Genomic DNA, 19,136 nt, shown 5'->3' with positions numbered 1-19,136 from the left:
AGGCCAGAAAAAAATCAGTTTGCATATTATGCTTCAGTTTTTATGGGTCAGATTACCATTCAAAGCCATCAAAATGGCAACCCATATGTGATGTGTCTGCCATTGGAACTAAAGTGATACACCATCATAATCTTAAAATTGTTGGTTAGAAAAAGTTTGATTAACCATTAATAAACCTCTGGTATTTAAAAGTAAAAAGATATTTTCCCTTCCAACAAAATGTTGACTTTGACAAATCAAGAAAATAGCTTTGGTGAACCAAAAAGGAAAAGACATTATCATATCTTCATCCCTGAACAACTGCATCAGCAAGACTCTCTTGGCAGAAGGTAGTTTAGCATCTATGCCAAATATTTGCTTAATAAGTGAGCCAGGTGCAGATGTTGGCTATGTAATTTGGTCTAACTTCTTTGTTCTACATGCCAGAAAATTGTTCCCACAGCTTTGGGGAAAAAAATGGGGGTATGAAGAGCTCTTTGCATGTTTTCATTGGTGCAAGACTATCAACTGTTTTAAAAGACACTCCCATACAAATAAGAAATGTGTCATTAGCAACACGCATAACTATTAATTATAGAATCAGCAGAGTACTGTGTCCTAAGGATGCTAAAGGGATGCTGAAACAAGGTCAAAACCATGGCATTCTGTTTCCAGCCTCCTACCCACATGCTGCCTCCCTGCAGTAGCCTACCAGATACAATCGCTGGATTCCATGTACTATGGGGGGTATTATCCCAGATGCTCCAGAAGCCATGCTTCTACATTTACAGGGTTTAAAGCAGGCAAGTCTGCTCCTCTGAGAAGTCTATTAAACAGTAAAGACAGATTTTAAGTCTCCTGTTATGTTATCATGGCACCTGAAATTCAAACAAATGTTATGCTAAATAACAGCCAGGGCCGCCACCCTGTGTCATTACCAAAGGGAAAATTTTTCATTCACAAGTTTTATCACCCCTCCAACTTCTCTACATGATATTCTCATTAAGATACTATACTGATACTTCAGGTGTTTATTCTCAGCCAAATACAATACACACAGCAACAGCAGATTCCCTCCACCACGCTGAGATTACTAATCTAGCTGTAGTCCTGACAGAAGTATGAAAATATTGTTTCCTCTGGAATCTTTCCTGCAATTTGCCATTAGGTTTCTGCTACTGCATTTATCAGCATGGCTGGAATGGAGACAGGGGTATTCCTGAACACAAAATACTGTTTAGAAACATCTCCTGCAAACATGTACGGTCATATAACAAATCTGCACCAACTTAATTTCTACCATTTGTTTGTGATTTGGCATTTTCACCTTTCCCCCCCCCCCCCACGCGAGGCAAATAGGCTCCTAATGATTTTCATAAAACAAAACAAAAAAATCACTTACAGCATTCAGAGCAAAGGAACTTTAATTATCTTCACAGATTAGGTCTGTCGAAGTCCAACAGTAAGCAAGAGAGACCTGCAGAGAAGAATCAATTTTCATTATCTGTTTCTCTTCAACTCACTACTTAAAGTACCACAATAAAGAAGTGCAGAGACGCCCATCTATAGCACAATTTATCAGTATGTAAGCTGTCACTTTTGTCTAACTAGTTACATTACATGAATCATGACCTTGATAGGAATAGGTTATTGCTTTCTGAAATCTGCTCAGAAAACACTTTTTAATAAAGACACACTACAAAAAGATATAAGTAGAGAGAAATTCCAAAGCACTCAGTGGAACTGAACCTTCAATATTTCCTGTTAAGAGTTTCTGAAAGTAGGAAAGTATTTAACTACTTTAAAGAGTCATAGTTTCTAGTATTCAGAACTCTGTACAATGACAATAATTTCACAGAGATTTACATATTTGTCAGAGAGCAGAATGTTGCTTTGGAAAAAGCATTTATCAACATTAGGACAGCCTAGTAGCTCCTCAGTAACATTTAAGAAGCATTAGGCCTGGCTGGTTATTTGGCTTTCCATTCCCACTGCCATAGTGGTGCAATCTCATCTCGAAATTCTCAAGTACACTTCTGCAGGAAGAAGCAAAGGGAATAACTTCTTGAACAATACCCTACTTGCAATACTGACCTTCACTTTCAAAAATCATCCCCAAGAAGGCTGCAGAAAACTAGGAATTACTTCCCTGAGAGTTATTTTAACCGAAAACAAACAATGCACAACCAACACAATGTAGAACATTTTTACAACTCAACCAGACAAACAACATCCAAGAATCTTCCCTTTTGCAGTATTCTTTTTAACACGTTTTAACAGCATGTCACACATTGCTTCAGAGTTGCACCTTGGTGTAGTTTCTGGCTGACTCTCATCCGGCCCCTAACAGGAGAATTCAGGCTTCTGTTTTCCACCTGTCTGTCTAATCTTTTGGTGATCTGCATGAGCTTACTCCCCTTCCATTGTGCTTTGCCCTGACAAAAAACTGCTTTTGACCCATGAGACAATTGACTCCGCACAAGAAACTCCTGCCTTATCGAATACTTAATTGTACAGCAAGTAAAGGAAATCAACTTATTCTCTAAAGTCAGCACTAATTCCTTTATTTAGGACTTGATCATAAGTTTGCTAAAGTCGAGAGAATTGATTGCTCTGACTATCCAAAGACATCTGGATCAGGTCTTGTAGTCTCAGATCATCTGGTACTTCACAGTAACTTTCAAAAACCACTTGAAACAGAAGTCCTGGAAGATAACAATGACAGAAGAATCTGAACTATCTATTATGCCTCCCTTTGAAAGATGCAAGTCTTTGAAAAAAAAATCTAAGGCAAAATTCTGAACTACATGTACAAACATGCGGATCAAAGATAACTGTTGTCATGGGTGAAATTTTTGTTTCAAGTATTAATAATATCATAACTTGGCGACAGATGATGGTTGACAACAGCTTGGGATGTTCAATTTTTGATATCTAATTTAGGCACTTATAATTGCCCTCTGAAGGCACATAATTACATTGGGAACATGGGTTCCAAGAATTAAGCTTTTAAAAAAAAAAAAAAAAAAAATCGCACTTCAGTTATGTTCCTAGGAGATGCTTTGTTTGCAGCTAAGGCCTCCGTATCCTTTTCTTGCAAGCCTTTGTCATCCATTCACACAGTGAACACTGCCATCCAGCTTCTCATCCATCTGCATCTTGAGCATCCAGTGCCCTTTTCTTTGGATTCAGTGTTGTCCTACTATTGTTCATCTGTGCAATAAAATGTTTTCCTAATCCATTGCTTCATCTATGTTAGTCTTCTCTTTGCATTCCCTTACTGCTTCTCCTTTTTATTACATAAAGAGAAGTTACTTTCATTTCCAAGTTCCTGATAGCGTATTCTCTCCTCACTCATCTCTAACACCAAGATGTGGAATTTTGCATCTAATAAGCCCATAATACTAACTTCCACCATTTCCTTGTAAAATTTTTAATGCAACAGCTATCTCAAAGCTCTCTTCCGTGCTCTTCCCATGCTATGGAAGAGTGCTCTGCAAACATCCCCTAACCCACTTCCATGTTCCACTTCAAACACTTCCTTAAGCTTATTCCTTGTCCTGTTGCCTCAAGAATTTTAAGAGCCAATTGTTAGCCAATGAAAAAGACTAAATGTTTCCCTTTTGCTGGAATAACCATCTGAAACACAGATTATGCTAAGATAAAAACACCTGGCAAGATCGCATGAAGCTACAACTTGTCATATCAAGACGCACACAGGTAAACTTCCCATAGGAGGTGATGTAAAACAAGGGCCTAGAAGAACAGATTCAACTTCAACTAGAAGTCAATCCCGAGTCCACTGAAGCTTTCTAGCTTTGGTACAAGAACTGAACACTGAAAACTGCCTTATAACATTATTTTCATTCATCCAAATTTTCTTTTCTGAATAGCAGATAGGACCTCTGATATCTGCCTTAGTTGAGTCCTGCAGAAAACACCTATTATTTAACATTGTTAATTAACATTTTGTAGATATACCTGCAAGTTAGTTATCCCACTAGGACATTTATGATGCCCTTCCAGAAGTACATTGTCCTTTGCTGTTAACATGTAGCCAATATAATAGCCAAAGAGCAACGCAATTAACTTCTCCACAGGCTGAAACTTAAACCAGCAATTACTTCTGTAATTCACTCAGCAGAGCATCAGGCACCTTTGCTCGGAAAGCTTTCCAAATCTACTCAAAATACACCCAGTTGAGCTTTGAGAACACAATAAAATAGTATGAGTTGCTATATTTCATTGTTTAGTGCTAAACATTGCTTAAGGTCTAACTTGAATTTCTACTTTGGAAATAGAAGAGTCTTTAAAAGAAAAGATAGTTCATGTCAAACTTGAGGTTCCTTTACACTACCAGAAGTGTATAAAGGAGCACTGATGTAAGTGTGAATTACACTCCTAACACATTTACTAGCTGGTATAAGTTAGTTAAAGCCAATAATCTCCAACTTGCTGTGCTATGTATACCGACTAAAAGCCCAGTGTCTTCTCTTGCTCTTAGAATACAAAGCTGACCTGCACTTGATAATTTTTGATGCATCAGATTGATGATAATATTTCTGGATGTTCGAACACCACCAACATAAACAGCTGCAGCCTGGAACAATGTTTGCATGGTACTGTTTACTTTAGAATATAACCTTAAAAAAAAAAAAAAGTAAAATTTTTAAAAAATCAAGTTCTATTGTGGCCCTAAAACATGTTTGAGAAACATGGGCTTGCTTTCCCTTTCTAAGTGCAGACACGCTTCCAAGCAAAATGTGGAGCCCATGTTCATTCCTGTCTGTGACTGAACAAAAGCATTGCTGTTCAATTCCTTATTTATCAGACAAGCTTGCCATAGCCAAAAGAAATAGAAAAATGCTATATGAAAAGCATTTACACTTTAATAAATGGTGATTAATTTCCTAAATGTAAACGGGTATAAACCTGTCATTTCTAACACACCAAAAATTATTTATCAGAAAGTTTAAAATAAAGTGATGGGTAGGAGAGGGGAGCAGCATTATCCACACACATCTACTGCAGTATAAAAATATGGAGTTCTGATACAAAGGCCAATGAAATCAATGAAAATTGGCAGGGACAGGAACAGAGTTGACAAATGTGAAACAAAATGGGATTTCGGTACCTTTATACCTTGCATTTCCTTGAAAATTCCAACTTTGCAGACCCAGAACAACAAAAATCAAGATCATTCTTTATATTTTGTTCTTCAATTTTTGTGTTTGTCTTTATGTAAATTTGCTTCAGTGGGCAGACAAAAATTGAAGCCACATACACATTATTTTTAAAAGGGTCACCAATGTTCATTAGCCAAACGATGAATCCCAGTTACTTGCAACATACCACTGTCTCTGGATATCACAACTCCACTTCCCACTGTTGCTAAAACAGGATCAGAAGTGGATTCAACTGACATTCTCATTTCTTTCTTCCACGGTGCGCACTGGTCAGCTTTTATTAAGAAACATTTCCATAATAATCCGACAAGACTTCTCCCTCATTTGTTTGCAACGAAAGACTTAATATCTGTGACCCAAATATGGAGACCAATTTTAAACTTGCTGAAAATTGCTTTTTAATCTTAGCTCTCGAGGATTTCCCTTGAAACCATCTGCCATGCATGCTGGGTACTCTTTTCCTGTATATATGCAGGATTACTATAATATGGATTCTTTTGTGTAGCTTAATACATTTCAGCATATTAAAAAATTAGTTGAAATTTCCATTCTTTTCTGATTTCAATTGTATACCATAAAAATGACTGTAAAAGTCAAAATCAGTGATAAGTTCATAGCAAAACCAACACCCATATTTATCTTATTTACTGCAGTATTTACATTGCAATTCTAATATATTTAGTCAGTCTAACACTGGATAGGATTTAAGCAAATAGCTGTGAGTCATTTAACTAATATAACTTATACACATGCTTAAAATCCAGCTCAAGCGTTTTCCTGGATAGGAATGGGTTTAAGCATGTCCTTTCCCAACTAGGGCATAGTTTGAATTCTGGAAGACACAATTAACATCACGATAATTAGGTATCAGAAAATATTTCCAAATATTATTTCAAATCTATTGTTCAGATTTTCTTTTTTCTTGCTATGAACCTTTATGCAGTTGTATTTTTATAGTACAAATACTGAGAAGCATTAAAGTCACATTCATAAATTGAATCTTAAAACTGCCACATGCAACCATATATATTTTAGCAATCATCCAAAACATAAAACAAAGAAAATATATTGCTTCCTATCAGAATAATCACAGCCAGAGTGATTGAAATAGCAAACATTCAGCAAGATAGATTTATACTCAATTTATTGGATCAACCTATAAAGTAAAAAAAAAAAAAATCCCAACACAATTATTGAGCATTTTCAATGTGGAATACTTTTTAAGAAATGGTGATTTGCCTGCAAACATTCTGAGAAAACAAAATAAGGAAAATTTGCATAGTTTTAATCACATAAGATGACACTAACATTTCAGAAGACAGGCCATAGCCTGTGAACAACTTTGTTTCACATAAACACACTTGAGAGCACCATAGCTGCGCATGGACTTCATGCTAGCAGCCCTCAGAGTCCTCATTCACATTATTCCATTTCACAGTCAGTCACCTCATATCTAATAAGTGAATAGCAATACAAAATCCCACACCAAAACATTCCCCTCCTAAGCAAAGACAGAATCCCATGCTCTTTGATGTATTTTCCCTGGAAAGGAGCAGTATTAGATATGATTAATACACAGGACAGATCTACACATGGAGATGTTGGAAGAATGTGGAGAGAAGAAAAAACCAAGCAAATAATTTTGTTTCAGCAATAACAGATGTTGGAGCATCATCCTGCAGACATGTTACTTCTAATACAAAACTGCTTATAAAGCAAGTGAGGTGGTGAGGACAAAAATCAATGCCCAATTACCCAGTTATTTCAGTGTTTCCATTTTAATGAGCTTCCTGTACGATTTTGTCCTTTTAATTTTCCTTCTCTGATAATCATATCAAATTAGTTTTGTCTTAAACATCAGTGAAAAGAAATTCAGCTGTAAAAAAAAAAATACTAAGACAGCTGGTAGCAGGTTCTTAAAAATGACATGTTCTACTGTCATTTACTTCTGTATAAACCTAGAGCAATTCACAAGATCCTATGGCACTACTTGGGATTAGACTTGAGTGACTGAAAACAGCTTCATGTCCTGATACATCTGCTGATACGGCAAATGGATAGTAAAAGACTAACAGTGCTATTTGCAGACATATCAGTGCTGAAAAAAACAACCAAATGCATAATAAATAGATTAAAACCACCTTTCTCTGGCTAAGGGAGGGATTAACTGAAGCCTGGTCTGCATTCCAGCTGGGGAGTAACCTGCTTTCCTGCTAGATTGCGTTTGCCACTCACATTATTGACATAGCACCATAGTTCTTTCCACTTTCTTAAACTTGGTCAGTGATGTTGAGGAGCTGGAGAGACACCAGGGAGGTAAGCGGTGCCACTGCTGCGGCTACAGAGTATAAAATGCAATTGATACATGCTTAACTCTCACCAAGTCTGTCTCTTCACATACAGCACACACACCCCCCCCCCCCCCCCAAACCCCAGAAATAAATACATGCACAAACCTGTGTAGTGAAATACCTTGACAAGGCTTCCAGGCAAGACCAGCAGAAGCACAGTATGTGAAGGCTAAGCAGGCACTTCGCTGATAACATCCAAGTCCTCCACTAAACACCAGAAACCTAAATAATGTCCAGCTACTTATCAGAAGCAATTCAGAAAATTTTACATGTGACAGATGTGAAAATTTTGATGCTGTATTGATCCTCTACGATCTGCTGAACAGCATAGCACCACACTGCAAAAATAAGGCTTAGTGCATGTTGGAACAAGAGAGCCATCTCTTCTTCATCATATACATCGGTATATAAGTGGCTTCTGATCTGCACTGTCATCTAGATACAGTTTCTCTTTAGACTGCACCCCTTCTTTTTAATGCCAGACTGCTACTATGTCACCTCAGAGTCTCATTTACAGAATATTTACATCTCACTTTCCGTTACAGTGAATTAAATTGAATATAATTAAGATCATAGGGCAAAAGAAAAGTTACCAGCAGCTTTTAGGATGCTTGGAATTCAGACTGGTATATTTAAGACAGAGTGCCATCACTGTGGTAGCAGGCACACACACACTGACAGACACCAGAGATTTACACAACAGCTACAAACAACTGTTGTACTTTGAGAGCCCTGTATCTCTTAGATGACATTCTCCATCATAAGTATTTTTGGAATAAATTTCCTTCGCTATGTATAACATGGCTCCTCATTAGTACTATGTGAAATCCGTAGGCAATTAACATCCCAAAGGAGCTGCCTAAAGCTGCCCTATATTTCTTCACACACGTGTAAATCTGCAGGTTTTCAATCGCTGCCATGTAAAAGATAGATTTCAAAACAAACAAAAATCCTCAAAAAAAAGTAAAGACAAACCCCCAACAGCCATAACTGTTTACAAAACAGCTTTCTTGCAACCGACTGGTCCACCAACACCACAGAAATTAGTGATGCATAACTAACAGATACAGATCTCCCGAGGGGAGTATTGCTGCTGGTTATCTTGATACGAGAGATTTAGTCCAGAAGGATAAATCGGACAGACAGCTGAAAAGCTTTAGTTCTCCTAGTCAGAAAGGAATTGATCTGGTAAAGAAAGCCCTTAAAGGGATATTATCATGTCAAAAAGCAAGATTAGGAAAAAAACATTAATAGTCTTAAAACAATGGAGAGAAGTTAGAAAACTCTGTGTTTCTATCAGTAATGTTAATTATTTCCATCAATTATTTCCACCTTCACACAAAAGGTGAAGAATTGAAGATGTCAAATTTTTAGTATTTCCCCTGTTTAAACGTATGATATGAATATAATTATGAAACTGTTTGCTATAAAAAGTCCATGCTCTTCAATTAGTGATTTCATTTTTGCATCTAGTACTTTCACTTATCAATCCCCCTTCCACCGAGTTCAAGAAAAATAAAAGTATTCAGATGTTCACAGACCTGTAGAAGATTCTCTTCGTGTTTCTGGCAGAATGTTGTATCAGACTTTTCCCTGATTAATTTTACTGCTCACTCGTATACAGATTACTCAATTCCATAAGCAAGACAGGTACTCCATTCATTACAATCATTTTTTTATAAACAAAATAACAACAGTCAATACGTACATTACATGCGAGGCATGCATTTTTTGCTCCCAAGTACACATAACACAAGATTTATTTTCTTCAAAAACATCTGATTTCAAGTACAGGATTATGTGAGGCAACAGCATAACTAATGAATTCTCAAAATGTACCCCACATGGAGTATTGCTTCATCTACATGATTTGTATAAAATACAGTGTTAAAAGTTTAGTTTTAAAGTTTCTTGGACTTTCTTGTGTTAAGGTTGCTGGGACTTCAGAAAGAGAGCACTGCAATATATTAGGAGAAAAGGCAATAGATGTTATAGCCAAAATGGCTCATGCTATACCTGCTACTATGTTCTGCAGCTAAGACCGAACATTGACAGCAGCTCTCTTGAGGCTATCGAGAAATCAAATACCCAAAGCTAGTTGATGATTCGGGTGGAAATATATCAGCAAGAGCTCTTAAACTAACAAAATTCTTCATGTACAACATAATGATTGTTGTCTGCCTAACCAAAGAAACAGACCTTCTAGTCACCTTAATCAGTAATTCCCAGGTTACATGTAAATGAAGATTATTTCCTAACCCTTTATCTTTCTTGGCTAGTAGGTTTGAATCCAGACAGCAACTGAATTGTATGACATGTAAACTCCACGCTGAATTAGGCAAATGTGCTTACCCAACGTAAAACTGAGGTGTAAGTTACGTGATGACTGTCAGAGATTTGCCCTGATAAACCTCCTGATCTTTACTTCTATGCCTGACATTACACACCGTATTTAAGAACGTCATAAACAAGTAACTGTGCCCACGGTCACACTGTGCAAATTAAATAATCCACTAATATTAGAGGTACACTGCAGAAAACCAGTGAATCAAAAGCACCTAGCAGCAAGAGCAGTCCAAAGAATGTATCCAAACTGGAATAGACTGCACAGGGCTAGAACCACATAGGTTTTATTATCGCACATTAATCAGTTTCCTTGAGGGTTTTGCCTATACAAAGTATTTTACATTACACTAGCTGAGAATCTCTGCTATCCATAGAGGCCATGGTTGCCCAGATCCTCAGCTAGGGTAATTTAGAGAACTCTACTCAACTTCTGGCTTGGTATTATTTTTAGCTAGTTTTTACTCCAGAAACAGTGGATCCCATAGAAGAACAAGGTCACTAAACATGTGACACGTTTAAACAAGCAGCAAATGGTGATGCAACTCTTGGAAAAATATATACAGGTACTGTCACATGCAGACTAAAATCACAGTGTTTTTTGCCAGGAGAAATTGGTTTCTGTTATTTCATTAACAATACTGTGAAAAAAAAAACCCCAGTAAAAGTAAAGAGTTTTTGGCTCTACGTTTATTGTTGATTACCTGTTATTTGAAATTCCACTGAACAGACTCTTTAATAAGACCATAATATTTAATGTAACTTTATCTCTACATATGAAATACGTTCCTGCAACAGATATGAGCCCAAAGCATCAAATGGTACGTAAACCTACGGTAAAAATAACCAACGTAAGTTAATAACTTGGGCAGGTGTTTCACCAGCTCCAACACAAACACAACAGGCTCAGACAGGTAGCATTAGTACAAAACACCCACTGAACAACCTGACAGAAGTTAAATAAAGCACATGGAAAACAGAGCATTGAATGGCTCCATACACCACACAAAAAGCTGATCTTTAAGCTATTTCCATCACAACACAGTTAAAGAACTTTGCTTCTAAAAAAGATCCAAACCAAAAAACAGCATGGAGGTCAGTTTGAAAGAAGCCGTGCCGACTTACATGAACTACGCAAGGATTTGGCTTCACACAGTCCATTTCAAATAAACATTACCAAAGTCTGCTATCAGATATATGGATATAATTCTAGAGTCAATATGAAATTTGTTTTTCACATCTGTGATGACCTAATAAAGCACAGAATTAGTGCAACTCCAAGCCTAACAAATCTTCTATGTAAACCTAAGTTTAATTAGCATTACATTATCCCAGTTTACTGGAATCACGCTCTGAAGACAAGGCTGGAGTGAAACATTGTTATGAACCAGGCTGCGAGTCTGTTGTTTCCTATTAGCTTCCAGATGTCTTGGTCCTGTATGTATTCCTTTCTTGACTATTTGTGTATGACAAAGAAATATAGTAATATTGGCAAGACCACAGAGAATAATCACTACTCTGTGCCTCAGAGAAAAACTGTTTAAGTTGCATTCTCAAAATTGCCCTGCTGTAATGGATAGGTGTGCTGCTGCAAAGACCGCAATTTAAAAATTACTGTTTAAGTGTTTCCATAACGCACTGTTCTTTTTTTGATGCTGAATGCATATGGTCTACTACAAGACTCAAGGAACTCTGACATGGTGAAGGATTTATGAGCTATTGTGCTAGATAAAATTAGTCGTTACATGAAAAAGCACTAAGAAGCTATGCAAACTGGAAATAAGCGGTGGGGGTGGGGAGAGGAACCAGAATCAGGTTGGACTTTGTGCTATCATTATAAAGCTAGAGCAAACAAAACTAACTGATACAGATAACTGTTTACAGATACATCATCACCTGCAAGAACTTAACCACCTAAAGGTTTAATCTCCTACCCAGGACTTCACCGAATCATACTTATAGAATATTGGGTCAAAACACAGCTAATCCGACATAGCAAATTGTTGCAAGCACTTTGTTTCAGTGTAATCAGGACATAATTACACTGAACATAGCTAATTCGGGACAAGAAATAATCATGACCATTAGCCATGATGTTGCAAACAAAACTCTTAGCAAGAGGCACACAATCAGAGAAGCACACAATCAATTCAGATCAACTGAATTGCTTTGTTCAATTTGTCGTCACTGGCATCGATGACAGAACAAAAAGCTAACTGTGAGACAACTAGAGCAGGAAGTCGGGTCTCTGAAGGATGGTGTTTCCAAAAATACAACCACAGCAACAGTATTTTATTCTGCTTAAATCTATAATCCAGAAAATTCAACATATCATAAGTACTGGTGTCTTGGCCTCCTTCCTTCCTCCCTGCCCCATCTCTGAATAAAAGATATAGCAGAAATAAAGTGCTTGGAAATTATTGTACCTATTTTAATTTGGAGGAAATGTAAACAACCTGCTTCTCTCCCCACTACAAAAAAAATTATTTAGGGATCCTGCTCACACAAAAGCAAGTGGCTTGTGGTGGTGTTTTCAATTCCCCACCTTCTAGGGAAGATAACATGCTGTGGAGCTATTTTAAGAACATCTCATTCACAAAGGTCTCCAATTCAGTCTTCAGAGACAGAGATGATTTTCTTGCTGCTTCAACATCTTTACTGGCATGACATTTGCTTCAGAGCGAGTTCATTTGCTGTTCCAACATCAAAATGGAGCAAGAGCAGCTGCCAGGAGAGAGATAAAAGGAAACACTGGTGACAAAGAGCAGCAGGGTCATTTCTGGTGCAAAGAAATGTAGAACAGAGAGAACTGCAGAACTGTCACTTTCTCCAAAAAGCCACAGGGGATAAAGACCTCCCCTCTACCTCCTGCAACTGGTGTTTAGCAGCAAGAAGGAAAATGAGACAGAAAGAACTAATCAATCAGGCTGAAGTCTTTAAATGGCAAATTACTATCAACCAACTTTAAGCACCTGAGCACTCCCAGTTAAAGCCAAGCTCATGCTTAAGCTCTGCAGTGAGCAAAGAATTCAGTAACTCCTTCAGAAAATTCAAAATAAAACACTTTTGGCTAGAAAGCATGACAGGGTATGGAGTTCAGTGTTTTGGAGGGGGTAGTCTTTGGGATGAATTCAAGCCCCAGTGCTAATCATGATCTTCCTATTTCTATATACGGTATACTGAACAAACTCGGGCCAAAGCTGTCAACCACAACACGACCACCACAAAAACTACACTGCAAGAGCCACGAACAGGGCTGACAGGCCAGTGAAGCAACATAAGCGCCTGTAGAGTCTGATCTCCGACATCAGAGATATGCAGTATCTTAGATGACACCAGCTGTCATTTACACCAGTTGTCCCCTACCCCATATCTCAGTCACATCTGTGCAGCTCTACTGCAGTAAGTACCATTCCATCATTTTAATCACTTTGCAAAGAAGACGCCAAGTTCCCACACTGCTGCCTTAAAGACAAAGATGAGGCTCATCTTGGTCAACATGCCTTTTTGATAGACTAACAAGCTTGTGCACAGTCATCCACTCGGTTTGACTACTTGATTCTTTCCCCATCTTCTTATTAATACATTGCCCAGAGCAGAACAGGGATTTATCCCTCATTCAAAAACACGAGCAGAATCCTGCCCTCCTCTTCAATGAAGGCATATTGCCATCCTTGCAAACTTTAAGACACAAACCTTTATACATAATCAAAGTCAAAACAAAATGTTCTTTCCCCCTGTCCTCACTGCATTTTATTAACAGATTAATTTATTCTTTTCCGGTTTTGTAGAGAAAAGGTGTTAAAGATGAAAACTCTGGAAAATTATTCTTTGCAAAGAAAAGGACTAACACACACCAACAGGAACTTTAATCCTATGATACTTTGTGCATATTCATGTTCATTCTGTTGTATGTTAGGTCCACAGTTTATTCAGAGCATGATAGTTATCTAAGCAACCCCCCCTCAAATTTGCAGGCATTAGCACTGTGTTTATGACACCTTAAGGGCTTCAGCATTAGGATTTATGAATAAAATATTACCAGGGTATTATAGAACACTGAGGACTGTATCTGCAGAGTTGTATATCAAGGTATGTGTGGGCTTGTCAAACACCCACATGATAAATTATCAATAGTGCAGCTCGGAGTACCCCTTTTGTGGATCAGAGACAAAACTGCGCAAGCATTTTATTATGCTTTGTTCCACTTCATGTTACTACTTCTGCACTAAAGGGTCACAAAAAACCCTACATGCATAAGTGCTGAAGGACATTTATGCACAATACTCAGCCATGAAATCAAAAGATTCATTCTAATATTCAGAGTCCTGTTTTCACAACTAGTTCTTGTGGTACAAGAAAAAACCCACAAAGCCTATGTCTGGAATTGGACCATAACATTTTATACTGTGCAATATGATACAATCTTTTGCAGAGAATTTTAAGGTTAAAACACTGCTGCGGAGCATCAAAGAAATAGAACTGGCTGATTACAAATTGTCTTCAATCCCTTGCCCTTATGCAGAGTGCTGTCAAAAAGATTATACTCCTGCAAAGCAAGTGGCAAATCCAAGGGGAAAATAAATCTCTCAAGTGTCAGAAAAGACTGAACTTGATACTGTAGATTTTCAAAAAGGGACAAGTCTGTGCCCTGTTTCTAATGCACAGTATTTACTTTCATATGTAGTTTTTAAATGAGTTTAGCAAAGAGCACCTGACAAATCTAGATGTACTAGCATTCAGTGTTTGATACTCAAACAGCAGACTTGCTACTGCTTTACAGCACTCTTACTGTGAATAAAATAGTAAGAGACAGATGCATGTCCCCATGAATAACTGTCTTCACCAGTAAGAGATTAGAATTGATCTGTCATGTTTCATCAGCAGTAGTCACCAATCACGTATCTCCATGCATCACTGGGGATGACAAATTAGTTGCAATCAAACTGGGCTTTGGCAGGATCTAGAGCAATGTCTCTACCTGCCCAGTTCAAATTACTATGGTTAGATTTTGCCAACTCACTCATCAGGCAGCTCAAGCTCATTGAACTACTCACAAAACACTCTTACTCAAAGTTCTATGAGCCAGCTCTGTAACGAGCTCCCCCTTGTTATGCTTCTTATACAGAGACATTAAATAACAAGGAAGCACTGACTTACAACAGTACACGATTAGTTCATGCTGCAGCCCTGCTCTAAGTAGGAGTGATTCATATAACTAATAGGTAACACTTTCAGGTAACAGACCTGTACTGAGGAAACAGTCTATTACAAGTTGAGCATGTTGTCCGCAAGTTTCATGTTTCCTTAATATTCTTTTAAAAGGTTTTTTCCTTAAACATACCTCCATATGAATCAACTGGATCTTGTCCCCCTTAACTTTCAAAGCATGAAGTGCCTAAAAAGCAGTTGAACTGACAGTCTTCAGCTTCACAGCATGACAGAGGCCAGGGACACCAATTAAAAGTGTTTATAAACCCAAGTGTGGAAGGAAGATATACTTGTTAGGGTGGGTCGTTCAACACTGGCATCTGACATAACTCCATATGGACGCACAAGATAAGCGTATCCCTTCAGCTGCCATCTCACCAGTTTCTCACCTCATTGAAAAGAGCTGGTTCAATTTCAAAGGGCAAATAGAAGATGGATAATATGGTTGAAGCATTTAGTTAAACTAAAATAAATAAAAAAATAAAGCAGCTCCCAGATTTTACTTACACTTTACAGACGCAGAAACTGGAAAGCATGGTTTGTAGCAGTCCAGTCAAAAGCCACCAGGAAAACTGGTGACAATGCCAGGACTGCAACCCAGTTCACTTCTTTTGCTCTCACTGCTGAAAATTCATCTACATGACAGTGTCTAACAACACTTTTAGAGTATTTCTAAGACAAGACACTTATTTACTAATGTACAGCCAAAAATGAAGTCACCATGGATTTGATTCACCAAAGCTAATACAAAAAGGTTGTATGACAAATCAATAGGAAGTCAGTAAGTTTAGACAAAGGTGTGTGGGGAGAAACTCTTTATGCTGGCTAGAGTGTTCTGGTTCAGGCAACTAACCCTACTCACCAAACAGTGGACCTAGGAGTTGCCCCAGACCACTTGGTGGCAATACATAAGTAAACAGTCAGACTGAAGGCTGTCTGAGCTGATGGAACTGGTTACTGTTTTCTCTGAGATTTACTAAAGATAACCTCTATCCAAAAGCTTGAGATGGTTGGTGTTTGATGATAACCATAAAGAAAAGGGGCATCAATAAACAAATCAAAACTTTAAAAAACAACACCACAGGTGAACTGTTGAAAAAGTAGTCTGTTTTTCATAACAATACAGGTGACATTCATGATCTTGTAATGCATCATGTGATACTTGCAATGGAAAGCTGCACATATGTAACATCCTCAACTATGGCAAAGATGCTGAGTACAATCCCCATCATTTTGACCCTTCCTTAAAGTAATAAGGATAAAGAAACAGCATGAGATTCAGCTGATGCTTCCCTCAGGTTAATTGGCAACTGGTTTGTTCACAAGGAAGTGTAAACAGATGCTTTAAACACTAATGAGAAGTGGATCCAATTCCCATCTTTTCATGAGCACAATACTTGAAAGAACAGGTTCTCAGGGACACAAGCTGCTCCAGGGGAGACGGTTACACAAAGCTTTAAAATATGCTACCAGAGATCTAGGCCTGAATTATTCCCTATCCACTGCAAAAATGAGTAGGTAAAACCACCCTGCTTAATACTAAACATGGCTGTTCAGGAGCTTCTCTCAAAAGGCTCCATATAGTCAATGGGGAAAGAAATGTTAGGTGATGTCCAGACACACCTAAATCAGGTTCCTCCAGACGGCAATGCAGTACAACTCTTTACCCTTTAACAATAAGAAGCCTACAGAGATTAGGCTCCTAAATTAGTCACCAAAACCGCACATCTATGAACACTTCTCAATAAGCAGTCGTTACAAGACTTTCAGTTTATGCTAGAAAAAGGCTGACTTTTTCCATATCACTCAATGCTTTGTTTATGACCATAAATTCAACTATAGTCCACTGGCAAGAACAAGATAAATGTCTTCCTTCCCAACATGCAGTTGAAGATGACTGACGTTCAGCAAATACACCAGTAAAAATTAAACTCTACTGAAAATCAATTGTTTAAAGACATGCGATCCAGTTAACTCAGTAATGTACCTAACTGAAAAAAAAAAATTAAGATGACACTCTGCATTTTGACTTGAATAATGCCACTGAGACATTAATCTGTAAATACACTTAGAACCCAAGTTTCCATACAACAATTATTAGGCAATTGCTCAATTTTACTACTTGGAAAGATTTCGCAATAACAGAGAAAGAAAAAAGTCCATAATGAAAACGTGTGGGAGAGGTTTAAAAGCCTTCCAGTCTTCACAGCACTTCCCTATGCCCAGGCCCACCCAACCGACTTCGTATCCACTTCCTTCCATTGTCCCATGTACCACACCATACCTCTCCAGAGCCTGAGGGGATGCAGAAACCCAGAGAATCCTTGGAGCATGCCATATTCATATTAGCAGTTTGTTATCAACTTCAATAAAAAGTTCAAACAGACAGCTAGAAATACAAGTTCTAAATAAGTATTCTGTCTCTTCTTCCAATACGTAATATTATAAAATGGCTGTAAATCAATTCTACTCTTGCCTTTTTTTTTTTTTAAAAGTGAAGTCTGTTTTAAAAACTGTGACACGATAGCAAAACTCTACTATAATTCCAGACTGGAATATTAGCTAACAACATTTCAAAATGCAGCAGAAACAGTTTTAACAAAGAAACTTGTCTTAATTCCTGCATGACTTTTCTTGTTTACATTCTCAAAGAGCAGACAAAAAGTATCCAAAACCCATTCTTAAAAAGACTTTGCACTCAAATTTTAGGAATTGCAACAGGCTTTCACATTTCTAGTCTCCTTTCCCCCATGCCGTATAGAAGTCCAATGACGTTCATTTTTTAGAGACACACAGAGAAAAGACAGGTCACAGTACTTGATATTGTACCATCAGGGATTTGTTGGTAAAACAGTTGTATTATTACAGTTCTGCTAGTCGTTTTTCCTCTGTTCAGACAGGAACCAGATGCAGGGAAGGAAAGGCTGTCAGCTCACCCATAACAGGGGCACGTACAAATTCACCGTCAGTCATTTATTTCCTTTGGAACTGCTCACCCAGTTTAATCATACGAAGGAACCTCTTTATCACTCTCACAGTTAATTTAACTCTACTACCATCACGGGTAAGACTCTGATAACTAGGGTTTTTTCTGAAGTAAAACTATTAATCAGATATGATTAATATTCACACAAGAAAGTGGAAAGTGTTAAAACTGTCAAATTTTTATTAATCTCCACGTTTTAGGGAACACATGCTTTAAAGAACCACACTGCATTCCCCAAGCATGTAGATTAATGGCATAAGTGAACTAAAACAACAAACCACAAAAAATATTTTGGTCCTAGGTTAACATGTACTTCACATTTGAAACATAACTTCTGAGCGTGTTGATGAGCATGCTGCAGCAAGCCTCAAAAAACCGACTTTGAGGAGAGCTGGCTATAGCATCTGCTGCTAGCTATCTGCTGAAGAGATCGGAAACCTCTGATGTTTTTTTTCCTCCCGACCTCAGGGCAGAGGGATGCTCATCCTGCACCGAGACACTGGGCTTCTCCCCGCTTCTGGAGCCTGCAGGCGAGGCTCAGGCCCTCAGTGCCAGCACTCTGCACCTTCCCCACTCTCACTTGCTTCAAGCTTTTACCTTCTGGTCTTCAAATCGAAGGGAAAAACAAACAAACAAACAAAACCCCCAAGCACCCCACTTTTCGAGGCCAGCCCCCGTCTTTAAAGCATATTCGCTTTTCCGCTAGCCGAGTTAGGAAGATTCTTTTGTGAAAGACAGCTTTAGTAATCACCTTCCGCTGGAGCGCGGGGCTGAGGCAAAAACATCTACCTCAGGAAACCGAGCTCCTCCCCCCTCGCTCGGCCCCGGCCGGGGAGGAGAGCCAGCTCCCCCCAAAGCCAGCACAGCCCTGAGGGCCCCACCACCGCCCCAGGAGTGGCCAGAGGGCCCCGGGAGAGCCACGGTGGCGGGCGCAGGGCCCCCCCGAGAGCAGGGGCGCTCCCGCCCCGACCGCGCCCCGCTCCCCCCAGCCCGGCCCTCACCCCGGCTCCCGCTCCGCTTCCCGCCGCAGCCGCCACCCCTCAGCGCCCACAGTGACCTCCGCGCCCCGCCGCGTCCTCA

At 38.6% G+C, this 19,136-nt stretch overlaps 1 protein-coding gene across 14 annotated transcripts in view; it reads right to left on the bottom strand.

Annotated features, from left to right (window-relative positions):
* The window catches only part of LYRM9 (LYR motif containing 9), a 60,652-nt gene that overhangs the window by 41,267 nt on the left and 249 nt on the right, over window positions 1-19,136 (bottom strand). For 2 of the 14 annotated variants that reach the window (XR_012777989.1, XM_075518197.1), the window contains exon 1: window positions 692-790. The exons of 2 other annotated variants lie outside the window; for them this stretch is intronic. Coding sequence is in view for 4 of the 12 variants with exons in the window: in XM_075518197.1 (XP_075374312.1) it covers window positions 692-754 (63 nt within the window). In the remaining 8 variants the exon portion in view is untranslated. Of the gene's footprint in view, window positions 1-691; window positions 800-1,381; window positions 1,457-12,404; window positions 12,584-15,203; window positions 15,485-15,577; window positions 15,600-18,807; window positions 18,995-19,057; window positions 19,134-19,136 lie in introns of those variants that run through there. 10 more of the 14 variants (XM_075518201.1, XM_075518202.1, XM_075518199.1 and 7 more) reach the window with 9 other exon arrangements.

The sequence above is a fragment of the Mycteria americana genome, chromosome 15, assembly GCF_035582795.1.
Source record: "Mycteria americana isolate JAX WOST 10 ecotype Jacksonville Zoo and Gardens chromosome 15, USCA_MyAme_1.0, whole genome shotgun sequence".
Lineage (NCBI taxonomy): Eukaryota > Metazoa > Chordata > Aves > Ciconiiformes > Ciconiidae > Mycteria > Mycteria americana.
This window is presented reverse-complemented; position numbering and strand designations above follow the sequence as displayed.